The sequence below is a fragment of the Cebus imitator genome, unplaced genomic scaffold (assembly GCF_001604975.1).
Source record: "Cebus imitator isolate Cc_AM_T3 unplaced genomic scaffold, Cebus_imitator-1.0 Scaffold3, whole genome shotgun sequence".
NCBI classification, from domain to species: Eukaryota; Metazoa; Chordata; class Mammalia; order Primates; family Cebidae; genus Cebus; species Cebus imitator.
The window spans coordinates 10236303-10261425 of NW_016107318.1; the positions used below are offsets into that span (position 1 = coordinate 10236303).

Here is a 25123-nt window from a genome sequence, read left to right on the forward strand (position 1 = left end):
CACAATATACATGTTCTCTAAAACAATAGTAGCTTGCACTACTGTCTTTCTCTTTTCTTTCAGAACCCTCATCAGAATCACAATTAATCCCCTTATTGCTGCTAGCAACAAAATGCAGTACATAAAAGATAAGAAACTGTTAGAGTGTCTGGACAGAAAAGCAATGCAATCTGATTTGTTTTATTAGAATTACTGTGGCTTCTGCGTTGAGAACTGGTTGCCTGGGACATGGACAACGGCAAGAGAAGTTAGGAGGCTCTAAAGGTAGAGAGAAATAGATTTGCTGATAATAGATGTGGAGTGTGAGAACAAGAGGGAATCCAAGGGTGATTTCAAGGATTTTGGTTTGAGCAAATTGAAAACACTAGTTATGATTGACTGAGACAAGAAAGGCCAATACGATAGAAAGTTTGAGTGGAAATAACAAGAGTTTTCATTAGACAAGTCAAAATATGTACTACACAACCAAGTGAAGATACTGAGCAGAGGATTGTACATCTAATATTCAATCCAAGAGAAAGAAATGAGAGAGATCTGTGTCTACAATTCAGGGCCAAGTTGTTGACTTTTTATTTGGTATTTCAAACCATAAAATGTGATGGACTCACTAAGGGAGTAATGTAGACAAAAAGGAGGTCCATCAGCCTATGCTTGAGATGCTCTAATATCAGGTGATTAGTGAGATAAGGGGAAAAAAAATCAGAGCTGACTGGCTAGGAGAGACCAGTAGAGGTTAGTAGAAAACCAGGAGATAATATGTCCAGAAAATTGGGGAAAATGTTTCAAGGGGGAACAAAGTGATCAATTATTCTAAATGTTGAGTAATATATTAAGTAAGATGAGAGCTGAGAACTGGTCACTGTGTTAAGTAATGTGCATCATTGCGGGGTGGGAGGAAAGAAGGTAGTTGCAGAGAAGTAGTGGTGAAACTGTAATTAGAAAGAAATTAAGAGAGAAATACATGATGACTGCACACATATTTTGAGGCATTTTATTGTAAAATGAGGCAGTAACAGAAAAGATGGCTCAAGAGGTTTTTTGTTGTTTTTCTGTTTCTGTTTTTCTTAAACATTGAGGAAATACAGCATATGCTATGGGAATGATCTAATAAAAGTGAAACACTGGTTGATGTGGGAAAGAATGGGAGGATTAGTGAAGTGAAGCCTTGAGTAAAGTGAATGGGCTTAGTGTTCACATGGAGGGACGAGGCTGGATGTGAATGGAGTACTCTGTTAGCAAAGAAGGCAAAACAGAAATGTACAGAGGATACCCTGTGGAAAGAAAGCAAAGTTTGACTAAAAGTGGAAAGTGAGGGTATGAACAGTATGTTACAGGGATAAGGAAAAGGGATGGGGAGAGGAACAAACTAGGATTTTTGATCACCATAGTCATTCTGCAAATGATTAAGAATAGGTAAATCAATACAAGATCTTTTCCTCTACCCTCAGGAGGCTCACAGTCTAATAAGGCAGATAAGTAAGGATATAATTTGAATAATGCAGAGTATTAAATGTCTTAATATAGTAGCTTCAGCTACTTTTATGAACTGTGTACATCCCAATCTTTGAATGCATTCATAGGTGCACCCACAGAACATGGGATTAAAGGGATTATTAGGGTAAAGTATCAACACTCTTCCTCAGCTCTGTGAGCAGATAAGTGTCTCCATGCAATATGCTCCTCTTCTAGCCAAGAATTGTGTTACAAATCTCTACTGTTTTTGTTTTCTGCCTGTGTAGCCTTGGGGGAAAAATATTAGGTTTCAGATTGAGATCAACTCAGTTTGAATCCTAGATCTGTAGTTAACAATTAATTGATTTGAGTAAGTTAATGAATTTGCCTTAGTCTCCCCATCAGCAAAATAGTGAAAATGTTTCACATAAATATTGTGAAGATGGAATTCTTTAATGTGTTTAGAATAGTGCTTGGTACATAGTGAAGGTATAATTAATGCTAGTTATTATTTATCCTGTTCTTTTATTATACACAATTGTACTTTTAAATTTTACCTAATGTCTTAGCTTTGTCACCTTTCTTTTATATATAGTTTCTTTGCTTACTCTTTAGTCATTTTTTTTTCTTTTTTTTCCCCCCATTTATTTATTTTATTGCATTTTAGGTTTTGGGGTACATGTGAAGAACATGCAAAATTGTTGCATAGTTACACACGTGGCAGTGTGATTTGCTGCCTTCCTCCCCATCACCTACATCTGGCATCTCTCCCCCTGCTATATCTCCCCAGCTCCCCACCCCCCACTATCCCTCCCCTATTTCCCCTCAACTGACCCCAGTGCATAGTGCTCCCCTCCCTGTGTCCATGTGTTCTCATTGTTCAACACCCGCCTCCCTCTGTATCTTTTATTCCTCATTTAAGAGGATATTCACCATGAACTTTCTCTTGAAGACTTTTTCTGTATTTTTTCAGTTGCTGTTTGTCTTTAGACTAAATATAGGGACTCTCTGCTTCACCAAGTCTGATATTGCTTTCTAAATGGACTGGATCAGTGATACTATCAAAAAGCCAGTCATAGCTTCGGGCGCGGGGAGGGGGGCAGCTTCTCTACAGCAGGTTCTCTCACCTGGCTGTACTCTGTTTGTCTTGTATGAGGAGACAGTACCCAGTCTGCAAGGGTGAAAATGTTTGGCTCTTTGTGTCCTTTAATATCAACCATCTATTGGCCAGTATTAAAGACTCATAAATGTTTTTAATGGCAAGGAATGATATTTACGATAAAAACATACAGATTTTATGCTTGAGGACCTTCTACAGCTAGATACTACAGTGATGCAGGTTAAACAATATAAGCTTTATTTGGTTTTTCTAAAGATATTCAATAAAAATGATCGGCACAAATAGAAAATTTATAACTAAGTTAATGGTGCAGTCTACCTAACTATAGAAGAGGAGTCGGTGCCCAGAGAATGTTATTTAGAAGGAAACAAAGACAACTAAATAAATTAAGAGAAATGTATACATTATTCAGAACCATTCTGAAACTTAAAAAAGAGAAAACAGGAAAGACTGCTTAAGCTCTTCAATGCAACAGCATTTAATGTTAGTTCTATAAAGCATACATTTATCAAGTACGTAATTTATGTCAGGTAATGTTCTATTTCTGTACATTTATTATCTTATATATTCTCCTCCAAATCATGATGTATTTTCTCTAATTATCCAAATTTTGCAGAAGGAAATAAAGGATCATAAAATTTAAGTCATTTGTTCAATGTCAAACAAATAGTAAGCATCAGTTTCAAGGCACCCTGACTCCAAATTCCGTGGCCTTAGATTTCATATGGGATATTTTCATTTTAAATCTTCCTAGCATGACTCAATAGCTTAGATCCTTGTGAGCAGGTGGCATGTTTAATATACTAAATACAGGATTTAGGGGAAAACAGTATTGGGTTGAGACCCAGTCTTGCCATTTATGATTGGTTTGGTCTTGGATTTTTCTTTTTTTAGAATTAGGTTAATAATTCCTAATTCATAGCATGACGATCTGGTACTATGAGGCACATTACTAAATGAAATAATGGATATGAAATATCTAGCACAATGCTTCACACATATTAAGTATTCAAGGAACATTTCCTGCTTTCCTTTGGCATTCCCATCTGTCTTTCTGCAAGCAATACTGGCTTTTCTGAAGCTCCTTCTCCTCTTTAATGATACAAATCCTGTCTTCTACCATCTGCAAATATTTAATGAGCTTCAATTATGTAAGTACATGCTGTAAAAATGACAAACCCATAGTCCCTATGGTTAAGCCCCTAGTAACCTTTTATCAGGCCTCTGTATAAAACCTACCACCTTTAAAAAGTCTTTCTGAGCACTGTAGGCCAAATTGCTTCTCTCAATTCCTCCAGAAGTGAATTTGTATCCCCTTAATTTGGTACTAAGCAATTTACTTGCTTCTTTTGTGATGGCTTTTCGTACATCTATACTCCTGGCTCTCTCAGGAGATTGCAAAGAAGTATGACTCCTACCTTAAGGGAGAATAGCACCTGTAGATGATAGGCATTTGTAAACTTTCTGATGGATAAAATTAAAAATGAGTTTTTGCTGTAGAATTCATTTTGAAAAATTACTTTACTTAATTGTATGTCATTCTTTACTGTGTTTAAAACAAACAAACAAACACAAAAAAACAACTTGGTCAACCCAGGCTATGCTACATCCAGCTTGCTTGAGCCTTTCTTGTAGCTTTTAATCTCACTCCATTTTCTAGATTATTTGAATATGATGAAAATGCACAAAATCAAAACCTATTTTTGGATGGTTTTTTTTTTTTCTTAAGAGAGAAATGACTGTCTATCATGACCTCCAAAATTACACACACAAAAAACCTAGTTGATGATAGTGCTGCACATTCGCAGAGTATCTTTTCCTCAAAAGCACCTTGCACTCTTCCAGGCCAGGTATTTAAATAGGACTGATTTTTGTACTGGCTGAAACATGACCCAGGCTCTACAGTGCCTCCTGAGATGGAAGTGCAAAGTACACAGAGAGGGTTTCTGTATGCTTGGAAGGAAAACTGTAGGGATATGTGTGTTGGTAGGAGATTGGATGGGAATTTAGGTCAGCTGAGTGTTAAAAATAAGAATATAAAACTATGTTAATATCCAGTTAGGAAAGCAATATTAGCATCAGCATTGCTGCAAAAGCTAGATTTTGATAACCATAAGGTTGGCTTATCTATGACCTACATGTATACCCAGAAATGCAAAATTTCTCTGGGACCAAATGAGGCTTTTGAAGTGATCCCCAAAGTTCAGTCTGGTCTAAATTGTAGAAGCTCTGTATTTACAGTATATTTTAAACAAAACACTGTTCCCCTCCTAAAGGATTGAACTTTTAGTTTCTAAATAATAATTTACAGAATTGACATATATTTTCAATATTTTCATAAATGATATCATAATTTCATACTGCATGATTCTTTCCCAACTGGCTTTTTGTACTCAGCATTTTATTTTTCAGAATAGTTGATGTTGATACACAGGGACACAGTTAACTCATTTTGCCTGCAGTTGAAGATTATATTATACAACCTAGCATTTTATAAACACATGGTCAATTAGGATTTGTTCAGATTTTTGCTTTTGGAAACTGTGTAATTTTTCATGTATTTTCTTGTGCACATGTGAGATTTTCTCTAGGACAGAGATTCCATGGACAAACAATGAAATGGATTGTTTGGGATGTTCTTGAGTATAATTGGCAGATAGCAATTCAGTGTTTCAGGAGTGGGGCCCATGAATTGATATATTTTGAGAACATCACAAGTGGTTCTAATATGCATTCAATATTGAGAACCACTACTTTAGTTCAGGGCAGTTCTTCTGAAACATTAATGTAGATATAAAATACCTATAGATCTTGTTAAGTTGCAGCTTTTTATTTAGTTAATCTGGGTGCATCTGTGTTTGTAACAAGCTCCCAGGTGATTCGGGACCACGTTTTTAAATATCTACAATTTCATTTCCAATTATTTGCTTTAGCACATTCAAGTACTTAGAAATGAAATTATAGAAATACATGTGTATCTTCAGTTTTATTTGCTGTTGTCACATTATTTGCAGATTTAAATTGTTTTCAGCAGTATATGATTTTTCATTTTTCTCATCAACTTGGTATTACATAATTTTTAAAGTGTCACCAATATTATGAATTTCAAGTTGTGACGTTCTAATTTAAATTTTTCTGACTTAAGAGTGAACGTCCACTTCTTGTCAAGTAATTCAAATAATTGGCTATTCAAATTTCCACTATTTTTAAATTTTGCATTTATAGTCTTTATCCATTTTTCTATTAGTAGACCATTTTTTAACATTTTGACTGTTGAAATTATTTATATATTCAGAATATTACCCTATTGTTGTTTAAATTCACTGAGAATACCTCCTGCAATGTGGCTTTATTTAAATCAGTTTATGGTATCTCACATATACCAAAGTTTACCTGTTTACATTTAATATAGTCATATTTACCAATCTTTTTCATCTGGTTTGTGTTTTATGTGTTACTCTTTTTCCAACTTCAATTCTAGAAAGTAATTCTATATTATTAAAATATTTTAAAATTTTGCTTTTAACATTTGGGCTTTTAATCTATGTAGACCTTATTTATGTGTACGATATGAGGTCCTAGTTCACCTGTATTGTTTTTTTCCCCCAAAGGGTAGCCAAATGCCTAGTATCACTGATTGAATTTTTCCATACTGATTTGTAATACTCTGCTATCATATTCAAAACCTCTGTGTGTGTGTGGGGGGGGGTGTTTGTGTGTGTGTGTGTGTGTGTGTGTGTGTTCTGTGAGTGCTGTGAGTTTTCTTGTGTGTATCAGTTTTATTCTAGGCTGAATTTTTTGCCAGGGTTTTATAGTTAGCATTGAGAATGTGAAAGGATAAACTACCTTCTTTTATTTTTCTTCATTAGGCTTTTTCTTGGCTACTGTTGGTCCTTTATTCTTCAATATTAATATTAGGTTGTTTTTTTAAATTCTCTAAATAAAATGGAATTTAATGTAATTGTATCACATTTATAAAAGTTAACATATTTTCTGTAATCTAGTTGAATTCTCTTATCAACTCCAATAGTATGTACCTTCTCTTGAATATTCTACAGAGACCATTTATCTATTTGCAATCACTTGCTTGTACCTTTGCTTTTAGTATTTATCCTTTTAACTTATTTCTAAACCTTATAGAACTGATTAGGAACTCCAGTATAATGTGAAATAGAAAAAGTGAGCTTCCTTACCCTTGTTTCATTTTAATGAAATATCTGTAGCATTTCACAATTAAAGATAATGAACATTGTGAATTTTATTGTATCTTTTTAGTCGCACTTTGAAAGAATCTTTCTATCCCTAGATTGCAATATTTTGTTATAAATTATAGTATTTTATACAATACTTTTTCTATGTCTATTGACATGAGCATGTATATATATATATATATATATATATATATATATATATATACATACATATATATATATCCTCAAAGCTGTATTTAAGTATTAAATTAATAAACTGTTAAATAATTTCTTCATTCCTAGAATAAGAACTCTTGTTCAGGCAAAATTTTTATATACATTACTAGATTCACTCGAGAAATCCAATGTTGTAATTAAAATTTTTCTGTGTTTATAAGTAAAATTACTTCTCTTGTACAGTCCTTGTCTATATTTAATGTCACGTTATGTCAGTTTCATGAAATGAGTTGGCAATATTTTCCTCATTTTATTTTTGGAAATATGCTTATAAAATAACAACCATCTTTCTAAATTTTGTTTCTTGAATCTTCTCTTGAGTAAGCTATATAACATTGAAATTTGTTCTTTAAATATTGGCAGATATCTCCTATAAAACTGTGTGGGCCTATTTTTTACTTGTTGATAATAGAACATCCCAATCAATTGTTACTATAGGCAGCCCATATTCTCCAGAAACTACTTCTCTTCTACTTTGCATTTATGCCATATACAATATGTGATTTCCAATATCTAAGGAAATAGCAAAGAGGGTCACACTTTGGAGGTTTAACTGAGTCAATCCTGGAAGGAGCACGGATCACTTCTGCTCATATTCCATTGCTTAAAACTCAATCATAAGTAACTTTAAGGAATTCTGGGAGTCAGAATCTAGTTGTCTGCCCAGAAGAGGAAAATGAGCATGGTAATCATTTAGCCCCCTTGCAACACCTAGAAAGAAATAAGATATTTCTCTACTACAAAAGAAAAGTTGTTTTTTTCTTCTATAAATTTTAACTCCCCCTCTTTAAAAAGTACCTTACAGTAGCAAGCATACGACTTAGTTCCTGAAGGTACCATTTGAATGTTACAGCTTCCAGCCTGATGGAAACAGTTTGATATTAAAATCCTAGCATAGTTTTGCCGGCTCCCTATCAAAAGCACAATGTTATATACATAATAAATCTTCTCATCAGCTGGTGACTCTGCTGCTATTTGGTACACTTTTTTTCAATAAAATAACTGACTAGAAAAAATCAACCATAGTCACTGTTGTTTTTGTAATATGTTTGAAAGGCAGGTGGTCATCCTGTCTCTGGAGATTAAAAACAATACAGAGATAAATGTGGAAAAACGAGAAAATATGGAAGAAAGTTTGTGAGTTTAGCTGTTTGGTGAAACAGGATGAGAAGGGCTCTTATGTTACTCATCAACTGAGAAACATATTTCCGTCTGTTTATACTAACATATCAATCTGGATGCATACACTGTGACTTCTATAATGCAGACAAACTCACAAAAATTTGCTTAGGTATAAACACTTGATATCATCAGTGGAGAAGCCAATATACAACTGGCTGTGGAGTTTTCAAATAGCAGAAAGTAGTCTCTTTTTTTCCTCCCACAAAGATATTAATCAAATATTCTTTCCATTCCAAGAATTAAAAAACTTATCTGAGTCTGTGGAGCTGCAGGCCCTCAGAGGGAACACGCTAACTGGCCATTTACAATGTGTTTGTTTTTTTGTCTATTATTTTAGCAATGCTTTAACTCAAAGTCCTCTATAATTCATTTTCATCCTACCATTTTAATCTTGTTCGACCAAGTTTAGCTGTAAAGCTAAACTGCCTGATTGGCAAATATGTCCTATATGTTTACATAACCATTTATTTCCAAATGCTGATTTCACAAGTCTCTGTTCATCCTCCTAAGTCCAATTTATTCCATTATTCAAAGCCAAGCTCAAATTTCTTCTTCTCCATCAAATCTTTTCTCAATCTCCTCTCCACCTGCCCTTCCTTTATCTACTCCCAATTAAACTTAGTCATTCTCTCACCTAAAGTACCCTAATCTTTTTCTCTGTATCTTTCTTATGACTCTTAGGATGTTCCACTTTATAGTTATTGATGTTCTCATTTTATCTCTTAACTACATTCTAGACTTTTTGAGGGCAAGACCATGCCTTTGTTTTCTCTTCATCGTCTCAGTATCTGATGGGATTGTTATGAAATATTATAGTATTTATGAATGAATAACTTTAAATGTATCTTATGTATAGGTAAAGGTTCATAGGCTGCTGATAAATATTTAAAAAACAATTCTCTAAAGAAAAGCCATAATTTGTAGCATTTGCCAATTTCCATGCTGCAAACACTGCCACTGTGACCACTTTCAGACTGGTATCACTAAATACATAGTTGAGAAGAGATATGCAATAGCAGACCCTTTCTACCATGTAGATTCAATACATGTAAGTAACCCAAGATAACACATGATAGTCAAATGTAATAAAATCTTTAGAAAGTGATACATTGTGAGTTTTTTAAACTTCAGCTTTTAATATAATTTAACTTTAATATCTTTTAATTTAAGTAGTGACTATGCTTAAAATGCAGCTCACAAAATTACTGAAAATCCAACAATCACTTTTCACAAATGCACTCTGATATTGACATGTTTGTCAGTGCATACTGTCTATTTATCCAGTTTTGTTTAAAAATACTGTAAGAAAGAGAAAAACTATGTGAAATGTAAGAAGAAATTCCATTTCTCTCCTCTTATGGGTTTGTTCATTTTCTCTACATTTTTCTTGCTTCCCCTCTTATTTTTCTCCTCCTCTTGCCCAATTGTCTACCAGTCCTATTGCCAGCCCTGAGGAGATACTTCTTTTTATTCATCACTTACCTCCCTCAGATCTCATTTTTCAGTTGCTAATAATCCAGGGCCTTTAATGGTGTTTTCACTGAGTTTACATCCTCATATACAAAGGTATATAGTTTAGTAAATACTCAAAGAATGCAGAGATGAAAAACCCTTACAGTGTTATTTGACTCAAGCATCCAGTCAATATAGCAATCCCTTTTCTAATCCTACTGGACTTACATAGTCTCTGGAAACCCTGTGATAACAGAGAGCTTTTATTCTCATAAAATAGTCTTTTTTATTGTTAGGATACTTCTTGTTTAGGATACTTTATTATTATAATCACCTGAAGTCTACCATATTTTTTTCTACTAGATCAACTGAGAACAAATTCACAAGCAAATGCAAACATTCTCCTTCCTAGCATTTCTTATACTTTTGTAAACACTCCAGGTTCTGTTATCAGTGTCCTAACATAGTACTGAATCTGTGCACTTTACTGTTCTGTCTGGCCTCTAATGGCAAAATGACATTCATGTGTCACTAGCACATTGAAATGACTGTAACTGAACACTTGACCTCTGATATAGTTTCATCAGTAAATGTGTCTCCCAGAGATCCATCCAAGTTGTTTAAATTTGAGAAAACAAAATAGCCAAATGCGGATTCTTCTTGAGCACTGCTAACATTCTTCCTTCATATAGACACTAATCCACCAAAGTTGTAGTGACTTGACCAGTTAGGTCTCTGTCAGGCTATGTAAGCAACTTGTCCGTACTACTCTGTTTTATTGTTTAAGCTGTCTTTAACAGTTGTCCCCTAAAATCTATATACACACTCAATATTTTTATAGAATTTCCTTTCCTGGTAAGTCCTGAACCTACACAAAAGGTAAATTGAGTTATCTTAACAGCTAATCCTTGATGTTCATTCCTCTCAACCCTTAAAAACCAAATATTTAGATATAGTTTATACTTTTCCATTATTCCATTATAGTCATAGCTGTGGGAAAAAAAGGTAGTAATGATAGGTGAAGGAAAAAATACAGAATAAAAGAGTTAATTTTACTGGGTAGCATATTTGGGTTTTCCACCATTCAGAAAGAAGAAGGGGTTGGTATGGCTTATTTTTGGTGAATTTATCAAGTGACGATATTGGAGAGTTCAAAACAAGAAAGTCCAGCAGGTTGGAGAGGTAGCTACAGAGCACGAGTGCCCAAGGAAATACCCTTTTCAGTCTTAACCACATTTTTTAAGTTTTTAAAAACAGAATATGATAGCATTGAGAACACAATAATAAAAATACATGATATTTTTTAACAGGGATATAAAAATATGTTATATGCTCAGTACTTGAGAGAAGCTAAAGCAAGTTAGTGCTCCTTACTTAATATCCAAGAGACTAGGTCACTTCCAATATATTAATATTTTAAGTCAAAAGGGAGAAGTGGCAAAGTATTTCTGTTCCTCAGAATGTAGTATTTAACATGAGGGAGAATGACTTTTTAAATGAACGTGTTAAAAACTAAATCTCCGAACAGGGAACATTTAGAACTGACAAAAATACTCTCATATTTCTCGTACTCTTACTGTATACTAATTATGATCTTGTAAACTACTCAGGGATCAATATAAAATAGTTCCTGCATTCATCTGACTTCTCCAGAAATATCTACCAAAAGAGAAATTCGTTTATGTCATGAAAGTGAATAAAGGAAATAATTTTGGGTGTGACTAGCCAAGTAGTTCAATTACAGCTACAAGAATGAATACAGGATCTATGAATCGGTGCTCATCTTGCTCAGCCTTCATACATGTATAACTTGACCTGGAATGCATTCGAGTATTTAGACAGTTATAACATATTACAAAAAAATATCTTTGTATTGCCATTGCCATCCTTCCATCTCTATTTGAGCTGGGTGAATTTTCCTTAAGATATACGTATTTTATGTATATGTTTCTCATATAACTTAATATAATTGTATTTTTAATCTATTTCAATGTTTATTTTCTTCCAAAATATATAAGCTACTGGAAAACACCTCTTTTATTACATTTTAAATCAATAGCACCTATCACAGTCTCTGGTGCATAGCAAATAATAAACATTTTCTAACCAAATGAATAATATATAAATCTGTAAGAGAGAGAGAGAGAGAACTTTTGAGATTAGCCTTCCTATAATTAGACTTTTTCCCTTTATTACCATATCTCAGTATAAACAAAGGCACATAATCATGTTAGAGGGCACACACACACACACACACACACACACACACACACACAGGCATGTACTCAATACAATACGTATCTAACAGCAGATATAAGACAATTATATAATATTTAACCCTCTTGCTGGAAATCAAGGACTTAGAGAGACGAACTTCTTATTTAAAGCTTGTTAAGAATATCTGAAATTTTGAGTTTTTGTGATTTATATTTAAATATAAATCCCAGAAGCTAGCCCCAGTATAAAACAATTTCTGTCAAGAGACAGCCTTTTTTTCTAATTAATAATTTAAAACACTTTTTTTTTCCATGTGAACTGTCTTATATCTTGGCACTAGGCATAACATTTCAATAATTTATATAATTTTGAATATAATATAGTTAATACCTTAAAAGCAATTTCTTTGATATTGAATTATAAGAGAATGCACTTAGGCCACTGTGACTAATGATCTAGGGACCAACACATGGCAAATTACCTTTTAATCCAATTTTAGAGAGAACTGCTACATGTAACCACAGGACTCAACTATCTCTTGGCACATAGATGCATGATAACATTTGTTTGTAATATATTTATAAAAAATAGGGAAAGGATTCTCTTTGAGAAAAGTATATAAATTAATATGATTGTTAAAAAGTATAGATGATAATTTTTTGGAATCTGAGTATTAATTGAGTCGTGGTTTTAGCATTATGTTTCCGGATAAAACCTATCCTCAGAATGTTTTGTAAGGCAGGACTTTAGTTACTCTGTAAATCTAATCATGGTTAGTTTGTGACAGGTGAGCCAGCACACATTAGTGTGATAATGTACAACTTTTATAAGAAAACAGGTAATGTGATGTAAAAATGGATTCCTTGAGTCTTTCAAAGCCAAAATAGTCCGAAGGCCTTGCCAAGATGTGAGGCAAAGATGGCAAGATTGTGGCTCTCTAGCTGAATCCAGACCATGCAGGGCTTTCAGCATATGGTGAAGATTTTGTACACACATAAATCTGCATCCACTCTTTACTTTCGTAAACCATGTAGATTTTTATATCAAGAAAAGTTTCCAACATGTAATGATGAAGTGTCTTCATTTATTTCCAATACCTATAAAGATGTCCCTTGGATTGATGCCAGGCTAATTTCACAGATATTTTGATGAACTTGTAAGGTACAAAAAATTTTTTTATTCAAATATTAAGATCTAGCAGGCCTAGATTTTTCTGTTTTTAGAATGGAAATTATCAGTGGTAGCTGCTCTCTTTAGACAGGTGCTCTCCACCTGGCCCCATCAATTACAGTATGTATGTACAGTTTGTCTTGATTCACATTTCTTGTGTATGTTACTTATCCATAACATTAGATATTTTCCTTTTTCATATAAGTAATCAGGGCCTTGGTCATCATGGGAAGTTTAATCATCTATTTCTGGAGTCTGTATTTTGATCCATTGTCTGTTTGATACCAATGCCACACTGGCTTTGCAGTAGCTTTATGATAAGTTGTGAAGTCACGTAAGATAAGTTCTACAAATTTTCATTATTATTTTAAAAACTGTGCACAAATGTGGCTGCTTTTAAAAACTACAATTATTTGTTTCACTCTTCTGAGTAATTTGTATAAATATCCTCTCTAAATTGCAATTTGCACAATTTGGATAGGATATTTGAGGCCTCACTGGGATGATTTAGGGAGTCAGGGCTTGGATGAGCAGAAGTGCTTCTGGGGCCCCATCTCTCTGTTTCTCCATGTGGTGTCCACATGTGGTGTCTCCACATGTTCTCTCCAGCATAGTAGCCCCAAGGTGGTCACACTATGGTGGCCCAGAGCTCCAAGAGTGACTGTTCTCAGAGAACAGTACAGGAAACAAATGACTTTTTTTAAAAACTCAGTTTGGAGTTCAAATAGCATTATTTCTTCAACAACTCTATTGTTTGAAGCAGCCAAGAGCCTACTCCAATTCAGCATGAGGTGGAGGAGGAGAGGGATCCTAGTGGAAAGGGTGTAAAAAATTTGTGGCCATATTGATAGGACCACCACACAAACCAACTAACACAAAAGCAGATGGGTAGCTGGAAGGAAGAGTTGGCCTGGACGTGTAGAACTTTGCTGTAAGACAGACCCACATCTTCCCCCACTGATAAGTCATTAGCCTCTCAGTATATTATTCACAGTAAATTTTCAGCAAATACTAACCTTGCTGTGGGTAACCGTTTTTAGATATGTTCCCAGTAAGAAAGACAGAAAACCACAATGTCCTGTTTTGAATACCGATCCAACTACCCTCTCACTCACTTTCTAGAGCACAGTATTGAGAAGGGATCGCTATAAATAATGTTGAGAATGGCACACTATTTATTTCCAGCCAAGGCTTCAGCACCGATTCCCTGGTGAGCTTATTGGATCATATGGAAATCTCTAAGATCTATGTAAATATATGAATACAAAGACAAAAGTAAGATATATCAAATTATTAACAATAATTCTTGCTAAAAGGTGGCATTATATTAAATTGAATCATATGAAATTGCCAATATCCATTTGTTTTTAATCAGAGGGCAATTTTAGATATTGCAACCTAATACACTATTTTTTTCCTCCTTATTGTTTATGTATTTGTCTACATTCTTTTCAGTGAATGCATATTATATTCATGATTGGAAAAATAAATATTATTTGCAAAGAACAAAGAAACCAGAGTACTTCAAAGAAGGTGTTATTTTTCTAATGGTGCTAAAATGACACATCTCCTCTGCAAATGCATAAAACACCAGAACAGGTTTTAGATATAAAAATCTGCTACAACACATTTTGAGAAACCTGAGCCTAACAAGGAATCTGTATATTGAACCTGAACAGGCTTACCTTATGAAGCCAGGAGCCAGGTGTTACATTATAGCTCTGTGACTCCAATGGTAGACATTGGATTCTCTTGTGTTTTCAAAAACCCTAAAGCAAGCTTTTAGCTATGGGAAATGTTTGCAAAGAAGGCAGCTGGGTTCTAGTTTGACACAGCTGGGCTGTTTCCTCTGGTTAATATGGAAAATAGTTCACTGCCAAGGATGAGGCAAGAGAAAAGTTCACTTGGGCCATTCCAGAGGGTATTTGTTGGCACATTTTCAAATGGAGCTGGCCACCAGGTTTATGGGAATAGTAACTACACTGAAAGAAGGTGCTTGCTTTCTTAAATATAAATTCCTGGAAGGGGAATCATTGGCTCAATGGGATAGAAATTTTTTAAGATCTTAAAGTATACTGCCAAATTGTTTCCAGGAAAAATCTTACTATTAATTCTTAATAAAATGTTACCATCACTAAAGTTTTTGAAGTTATATAGCTGGTGCCTTAAGAATTATATTTCACTAGAAATGGGTACCCACATTAGGGCGCTATAAGGTATTTCAGTTGTGGTGTTCTTCCTATCTATTTTGTGACCATTTTCTACTATGGAGGAGACTGAATTATGCAGACATTGTAGATTCCCTGTGATATACAGCATGACTATAAATGTGCTCCAGCCTTCTTGCTGCTGCTGCTGTTGCCTGAGGGGTTAGCTACTATTATGATCTTGATTTTAAGCAGTGGTTTATATCTTTGAATCATCCGAGTAAGTGAAGCTGAAGCTAGCCTGAGGTACAGCAGGGATTTGAACTCTGGTGTATAAAGACTAATGTGCAGAGGCTAGCTATTGATCCTCTCGCCAGAACAAAGCAAAAAAATTAAAAAAAAAAATCTTTACATTCCAAAATATTGAAACTCTTATATAACCATGTTGTGTTTTTGTCTTCAAAATAAAATGTTTGTACAGCATGTGAGAAATTTGCCTGCAACCAAAAATGTTAAAATCATTACATAAATGTTAAACTCTCTAAAACCAGTAGCCTTTTAAAAGTTATTTTTACCACATTTAATTTTCATGTATACTAAACCTACTTTGTGTATGTTTCATGTGTAGGTGTATGCTTTTATTTGCAACTGAACATCTAACTGGCCAATAGTCATGCCTTTGCATAATCCATGTATTAGAGAGTCAAGAGAAGATGGAGAGAAAGGAAAATAGAAGAAAATAATTTTGTTTCTCTGTAACTCCATATTCCATAGGGTTTATTTCTCTCGGATTCTTACTTTATTCTCTCTATTGTTGATTGTCTGGGTCACTGCTATGGAGAACCAATCTTGAGTCTTTAAAGGAAAAAGAACACAATGATAAATTGTTGCTTATTGCATCTTTCTACTTCCAGGATGTTGCCCCTCTGTACCCACCAGGCTGCTCTCAGTGAGTTTGAAAATGGATGCAAGTTCATAAGTCATTATTTCCTGTAGGGATAGTTACATTTTAACATTAGTTCCTCAAAGACAAATACTGTTCTGAGGATCTAAAAAAATGGCCTTTCTAATTAGAGTGCAGATTTTAAATGTAGGAGAGAGAATTTTAAGGAGAGGTCTTTCTGGCGTTCTATAAATCAGTGTTTCCAAAATCTGTAGATTCTGGAACTCACTGAATACTACTGGTCTAGAATATTCTGAATCAACCCTTCTCCTATCCCAGAATCATGAAAAACTCATCCAGTTATACCTGCTGTTTAGCTGGGTGTGGGAAACTACTGTTTTAAATGACCAAATTCTGTTCAAATTCCACCTGTTTCAAAAAGCCTTATCCAATATCAGCATCCCCTCAATTCTGCCTCCGTAGGAAGAGTTAAATTCACAAATCTGTTCCCAATTCACTTTTGGAGTAACTCTTTGTAGTACTAATGACTCTCCATTGTGGTTAGAAATGTGACATCTTTTTAACTCTTTAGACATGGACTCCTTAAGATTAGTCACCCTGAGTTGGTGCTCAATAAATGTCTATTGAATAGATGGATGGATAAATGGATAGATGGATTGATGGATGGATGGATAGGTGGATGGATGGATGAATGGATGGATTAAAATAGTTCACTGCCTATTTTGTCAGTTTTCATAGCTGACCCGATGAAGGACACAATAGATTGAGAAAAACTTGTGCATAGATATCCTAAATGAGTGAAAACACTAAGGTAAGGAAGATAATTCAAGTTTGAACTGAAGCTTGACAGATACATTTTTCTTATACATATATATATATATATATATATAATAATATATGTATAAGAAATATATATTATATATATTTCTATATATTATATATCTATATATATATTTATATATTTATGAGACAGTCTTGCTCTGTCACCCAGGCAGGAGTACAGAGTTGGGATCTTGACTCACTGCAACCTCCACCTCCCAGGTTCAAGTGATTCTTCTGCCTCAGCCTCCTGAGTAGCTGGGATTACAGGCACGTGCCACCATGCCCGTCTAATTTTTTTGGTATTTTTAGTAGAGACGGGGTTTCACCATGTTAGCCAGGATGGTCTCGATCTCCTGACCTAGTGATCCTCCCACCTTGGCCTCCCAAAGTGCTGGGATTACAGGCGTGAGCCACGACTCCCAGCCTCTTATACATATTCTTTACCTCCTAAGTTGTCTGGCATATTTTATCAGTAGGTATTTCATGAATCTGGCAGGTTTGCATTTAAAACTCATGCTTGGGTATCTTTTTCCTATTATCACTATCTCTGAGTGAGGGGGTAAGGAGAAGCCATAGAAATCTCTGAAATGTCATCAACTATGAAAAATCAGTTATGGTTTTTTCTCCATCAGCTGGAGAAAATAATGTTGCTGGTTAGATGCAGACCATGAAACCATCAAAAACCCACAAGCAAACCAATTTAGAGAAAAAAGCATGAAACAATTTCTTTTCTCACTTTGAGAACAACACCTTTTCCAGGACATTTGTTATGTAACATAGATCTGCTTTCACTTTTTGGGTGCTGGCCAAGATTGAAAAGGGAAGCGCCAGCCCAGTGAAAGGAAGAATGTTCTTTTGATATTGCCAGCCATTACCAGATATGGGAGTGCAAAAAAAGCCAATTCTCCCAAGATTTATAGTTACATCTAGCTTATCAACTCAAGCAGTTTGGAAAAGCTTCGGAAAAAGAGTTCATTCAAACTAGCCCAGACTCCAAATCTGTGGAGAAAAAAAGGTAGAAATAATATGTACATACATACCATTAATATGTACATACATACCATTACAGTCAAATCCTTTTGATTCTAAATTTATGAAGATTCGAAAGTTAAAAAAAAAAAATACTGTGACCAACACACATAGGACTACCTAAAATGTGACAGACCATTCTGTTAAGAATAAATGTATATGATTATCGTCCAATTATTTTTCTGGGTTTGGATGGCAAAAACTATAGTAGGCAAAGGACTAAGAAAATATTATGCTTCTAAATGAATTAGAAGGAATATTGAATCTGTAAACTCAGAGAATCCATGAAAAAGGCACACAAGATCCTTGAAATTATAATTACATTTTCACCGTATTCTCAGAATTTATATTATCTCATTCCTGCAATAGTGTAGAATTTTATAGGATCTCTTTACTGAGACATAGAAGAAGTATTAGCTTAGCACCTGGAAGAACAATAAAATATTTATTAAAAATGCTTTATGTGTCAGGCCCTGTCTCAGGTTCTGGCAATATGTTGTTGAATAAAGCAAACAACTTCCCTACCCTAGGTCTCTACTTAGGTTCTATGAAGAGACAGGTAATAAGCAAGCAAAGAAATAAATACAAATGAAAATGATGGATTACAAAGAAAACTATCACAAAAAATGAGAAGTAGGGGAATAGAAAGGGGCAGAGAGTTATGGGTGCAAATAATTATTTCAACAAGACACATACTGTCATAGTGCATTCAGGAAGCTATAACAAAATACCATAAACTAGATGGTTTATAATCAACAGAAATTTATTTCTCACAGTTCTGGAGGCTTGGAAGTTCAAGATCCAGGCACTGGAGAGGGTCTGCTTTCTCATGGACAAGGCTTTCTCACTGAGTTTTTACATGGTGGAAGGGATGACCTAGCTCGTGAGGTCTTTGGGTTGTTTTTTGTTTGTTTGTTTGTTTGTTTTTTTATAAAGGCATTAATCCCTTCATGATCTTATCACCTTTCCAAGGTTCTGCCTCCTACTAGTATCAACTTGGGGTTAAGATTTTAACACATGAATTTGGTAGGGATACAAGCATTGGCCATAGCACAGACCCAGAAAAATCTACTTTGCTTTAAGATCATCAAAGTTATCAGTGACACAATGTCTTAAAATCAAATTTTGATCTTTGAAAATTCACTCACTAATGTACATTTCACTGTTTCTTCTTTGTGGTAAGTTTTTGAGGTATGAGAAGTCACCATGGGGAGAGGTGAGTCAAAGAGGACATCAAAGAGATGGCATCAATTTTATTTTACTTCTTATTTGTCCTAGTGAACATATTTGGAGAACAGATCTCATAATTGTGTGCATAATTCAAATAGATACATGAAAACTTTTAAAGGTTTTTGGTAATGAGCCTTCAGAGGATGAATGAGAGGACAGTCAGTGCACTCTCCTATAAAACACTGCTTTGATTTTATATCCTGACTGAGGAAGCATGTGGTTTTTGTGCCAGAATATTGTAGTTACAATAAATGCTGAATGGGTGTTTTTCAGTAATCGGTGAGTGTTTGTGAGCCAGATTAAATAAATAGTCCATCTACCTTTTAGCCCTGGCAGCCTAAAGAAGGCCTCCAAATGGATTTGTATGCACTGTGGTCTTTCATGGACTCTTACAGCTTAAGAGCTCGGTGGAGCATTTGATTGATTCCAGTGAGCCAGTCAACTGTCCAGATCCAAATTGCCTATGTCTTGTATTTACAGTTAAAATAACTGTCAAATGCATCCTGTAAAGTTTTTAATATCATGTGTGACCTGACCTCACATGTAATGCAAGTTAATATTGATGTAAGTGCTCTTTTATTTATTCTTTCTAAAATCATCTGCATAGATTATTTTAGATAAAAACTTTTAGTGTAATAAAATATCCTGTGCTTCTATGATTCCTGTGATATCCAAATTAGTCACCCTGTTGCTGGCTTCTCAATTTTTTAAGGGTCATGTTGCAGACAGCCTGATGAATTCTTGAAAGAAATTAAAATTAAATCTTTGCAGACTGCTCATTAAACAAACAAAATAATTTATTTCTTTAGGTCAGAAAATAGGTACACATTAAAAGAAAAAAAAATGCCATGCACTCACAAACTCAGTTGCTCATTATCATAAAAATAGTGGGGAATAATCCAAATTGGTAGCCTGTGTGAAGGTCATTAGAATCTGGTTTGGATATTCAATCTAAGATTTTTCTTACTGAAGGTGACTCAAACCCTGCCTGAAGACACTCACAGATGTCTCAGAAGAGGGAAGGGGGGTGGAGTAAGTCAAATTGCTTAATTTATTGGTGAAAGTGAAACTAATAAAAGATCTAAGTAATCTTTAGAGAATCTAAGGATGTAGATACATGTAAATATGCATTATCTCCTCACTGTGGAACCAACTAACTAGGAGTTGAAGAGCAGGTGCTAAGTAGTAGTTGAATTTTAGACCAGTGAACAAGTAAAGGCAAAGCATGTTATGAATGTAAGGGACCAAGAGTAGTTCATTTAAATGGACATTGAGGTTTAAAAATATATTTCACTCAATACAAGCTTTAAATCTACTTTCAACCACTGTTGCTCAGAAAGCTTCCAGTGTTCTTGGATCTCTCTAACTGGTAATACAGAACAATTGATTCTGAACAGAGTTGTAAAGTCTTGCATATTCCTAATTAGACTTTCACTAGGAGAGAGTTATTCTGTGATTTAGTATGAAATCTAGAATGTGTGCCTTTTCATTGTTTTTTTATGGTGTCATAAGATGAAGACAGTGAAGATGACATTATAATAATTATTTCCAGCATATTAATTGAGTTTACACTTAGATGAATAATATATTTCTTTATAACTCTGCCCTAGATCATAAGTACTTAAAGTGCATGACAATTCAAAATACTTCTTAAAGTCTGTAGTTTTTAATAGGTTAAAATTTGTTGAATTGATTAAAGATATCTGCTTCTTTCTGCATAAATTTTTAAGTATTTAGAAAAGGATACGAGGGAGTCTGAAATAAGATATATAGAAAATGAACACACATCTAGAATACTAAGTTATTTTTAACTCTCCTCTTTTTTTTTTTTTGGTTTTTCTATGCAAGTGCTTAGAATATTGGACATATAATATGTGACAAACTCTCAGAAAGATCAAAGATCCTTTCTACCTGTGTGTATGCATCATTTATATACAAATTGTAACTAACCCAAGAACAGCTACCAGAACTGATCATCTGCAGAAGCCTGAAACTTTGTTGTTTTTCCCTGCCCCTGTGTCCAGGATAGAATTATCTCTTCTCTCTTCCATTTCCCCATAGCATGATGCACCCTGGGACCATTCAAAACCCTTCTCAATACCATACCTTATTCTGAGGACAGAGCTGACAATGGTTATCATCATCCAATTGACCAATTCCCTATACCGCCATTTCTGTGGTACATATTAATAACCTACCTTGAGGTTATTGATAGTTTTCCTGGCCAGGTGTGGTGGCTTGCACCTGTAATCCCAGCACTTTAGGAGGCTGAGGTGGGTGGATCACCTGAGGTCAGGAGTTCAAGACCAGCGTGGCCAACATGGTAAAACCCCATCTCTACTGAAAAATATAAAAATTAGCGGGACATGGTGGCAGCTGCCTGTAATCCCAGCTACTTGGGAGGCTGAGGCAAGAGAATCACTTGAACCTGGGAGGCAGAGGTTGCAGTGAGCCAAGATTGAGCCATTGCACCCCAGCCTGGGAGACAGAGTGAGACTCTGTCTCAAAAAAAAAAAAAATTGTCATCCTCTATTATAAATAGCACTGCACTCAATAACTTTGTGTGTAAACTATTCCACAGAATTAACTTGAAAGTAAACCAACACAAAATTAATGTCTACTGATTTGAACCCAGAAGGCATACCTATTGAACTTGTATTACTCCTATAAAATGGGAAAGGAAAATGTGGAAAATATTTGCCCTCTCTTATTTGCTTACTTATCTGCTTCTCTCTTTTAATTTAAATTTCTTGAGGAGAAGTATTATGCCTTCAAACTTTTGCATTTCCTTTGGATCCAGAATTATTGCATTCATAATAGTTAGTAAAAGTTGGAAGTTTTAAACTGAATATGCAATAGTTTTGAATATTCAGCAAAGCAACACCTGTTTTTGTCTCCACAAGCCATTGTGCATGTGAAAGATTTCACTGGCCCTCTTACACACTGCATCTGCTGCCAACAGGTGATGCATTTTGGGGAGAGGAGCCTTGCCAGAGGGATTTTCTCTTACTAACGTCCTCTTTCCAGATGTGTGTGCCCTGTAGCATGTCCTGAATTATGAGGCCCTGGAAGGCAATTGTAATCACTGAGAATGACATGTCACACCTGGAAATTACCACTCTCCCCACACTATACAATCTCCTATAGTTAAATGTCAAATCTAAGTTTATAGCTAAAGGACTTAATTGTTTCTCTATGTAGTCAAATACAAGTACTAAATATTAGTTTAGCATAAAGTTTAGCACTTTAAATGTATGTAGATGTGTAAAGATTCCACTAAATTGTTTTGTAATCAGACATTATTGACAAAATAACGGGATTTCGAAGATAGAATTTATGTTCTTATGGCATTATTTCTCTTCATATACTTTCCTATGTCCAACTTTGAATCAGTTATGTTTTAAATAAATAATTAAAGTAGCTAGGCAGGATTAAGAGCTCTACATACTTTCTTCTCTATAAAGGAAAAAAGTACAATATAATGTTTTAAATAGTGGGCACTGCTGTATATGCATATACTTGTGTGTATATATGTATATTAATACAGGTGCTCCATGTGTTATAATAAGGTTACATCCAAATAAACCTATTGTAAATTGAAAATGCAATTAATACACTTAAAATGTTGAACATCATAACTTAACCTAACCTTCATTAAATGTGCTCAGAACATTTAACCACAGTTGAGCAGAATCATGTGACAAAAAGCCTGTTTTATAATAAAGTGTTGAATATTTCATGTAGATAATCAAATGGTATACTGAAAATGAAAACAAAATGGTTGTACTGGTACTCAAAATATGATTTCTACAGAATAGGTATCTTTTCACACCATTATAAAGTAAAAACAGAATTGAACCATTGTAAGTCAGTGACCATCTGTATTTGTATATCTGTCTCTCTCTATATATATATAGACATATATTTTACAGTTATAAATCAAACCTATACCTATAGCCAAATATCTAAAATATACTTTTAGTTTAATGTTATCAATTTGTTATTATTAACGCTTCTATTTACCAGTGTCATGCACATTTTTTTTTTACTTTCCTTCTAGGGTATTTTAATGTTTTTATTTCTGTTCTGTTTCAATTAAGCTAAAAGGAGCCCTCTGTTTGGGATGGTTTTAAAAATTTTTATTATTTGCCTGAGAAAATCCCACTGAAGAGTTTGATGATAATGTGTTTTAAATGCCAATTAAACTATGTCATTTAGAAACAGTTACAATGGTATATTACTTAGGAACAAGACTTCTCCTCAGTCATATCAACAGTTACACATAATCAAACACCACTTTATATTTGTAATCGTACCATTTTTGATTTTGTGTGTGTGTGTGGCTGAGTTTTGGTTCCATAAAAAAGTCAGAACAAAATTCAAAGTATGGGTAATTTATCGTCACATCAGATGTTAGTTACAAGCTTTAAAAATAACTGTGAAAACATATGTCTTGCATAAAGAAACCCAAAGAAAGGAACAATTAAAAATATTTCAGTAAAAATCTTATTTTTCTAATGATTACCAAGGCATGTAATTGCCATTTATTTACATTTCACCTGGAATGGTAACATAGCATAATTTTTTAAAGCAGCCCAAACTTATTTATGGCATAGGTCACTCATACACACTACAAAAGTGAAGAATTTCTGAGAACAATTTTAAGGCATAGGAAAAGGGCGCTACTAAAATGAAATTCAGACATCATATATGTATTGAATGGCATCTAATAATAATAACTAACACTGATGTCAGGTGCTTTTCTAAGTCCTTTAACACCTATTGACTCAGTCTCCATAGCAACCAGATAGGACATGTAGTATTATTGTCTCCAGCTCTCAGATAAAGACACTGAGGCTGAGATAAATAACTTACCCTAAATAATGCAGTTAGCCAATAGAGAACCAAAGATTTATACTCATGCTGTTTGAAGATTCAATGAGATATTTGGTTTCCCAGAGAATATGGAAATTTAATCCTGGAAGTTAGTTTAGAGACTTTTCTCTCCGTTTCCCAAATGTATTACGTAATTAAATTCTGGGATAAAAACTTCTACAGTCTAATACGTCAGAGAAAATATAATATAATATTTCCCCCTTCACTCTTGTGGATTTACAGTGCAAAAGGGCGTAACAAAGGTTCTGAGAAGTCCTGAAGTGATCTGTTTCAACCAGTGTTTGCCAGTCATTACTGATAAGAAAATGTTATTGTATCCACCTTTCACAGTCCTTAGAATTTGTGTCTAGCTCTACTAGCTCTACTGCCTGGCAGATAGAAAATTGAAACCCAAAATACCTTTGTGACCTTGAAATCTTACCTCCCAATTATGTATATGTCCTAACTCACTCATCTTTTAAATCAGCATGTAGAAATAACAGTTCTGCTATTTTAAGTTTCTTCTATACTTACTCTATTTAACCATTTCAATAAGAAAATCGTCATTACAGTGAGGATCCATGGATAAAATAGATCAGTTATATTCTAGTTTACTTAATATAAATCATTCATAATACATACTTAATTTAATCAATGTTCAAACATTTTTGTTATTAAGTACTCCGTTTATCCTGACATATTTAACATCTAAATATTAGAGAAAATAATTCTAGAAAGTCTTGAGGTTCCAGAGAATCCATATATCAGGTGAGGACCCTAGGCCATAAATACATTTCACCCTCATAAGTTTCTTGCATGATATTATGGAATTAATCATATGTAGTTCAAAAAACTTTTATACATCTTCTTTCTGACCACTGCATATTTTGTCATTTCAGTTCCTCCTAAGATATATGACATCTCAAATGATATGACCATCAATGAAGGAACCAACGTCACCCTTACTTGTTTGGCCACTGGGAAACCAGAGCCTTCCATTTCTTGGCGACACATCTCCCCATCAGGTAAAGTAGGAATGCACTGGTGTTGTTTGTGCTGTTCATTATTCTCCTGTGAACTTACTTGTTCAGAACTT

At 34.3% G+C, this 25123-nt stretch overlaps 1 protein-coding gene across 1 annotated transcript in view; it reads left to right on the forward strand.

The window, feature by feature from the left end:
• The window catches only part of NEGR1 (neuronal growth regulator 1), a 909650-nt gene that overhangs the window by 504583 nt on the left and 379944 nt on the right, over positions 1–25123 (forward strand). Inside the window, exon 3 of the mRNA XM_017530454.2 lies at positions 24927–25052. Within this exon, the coding sequence (XP_017385943.1) occupies positions 24927–25052 (126 nt within the window). The remainder of the gene's footprint in view (positions 1–24926; positions 25053–25123) is intronic.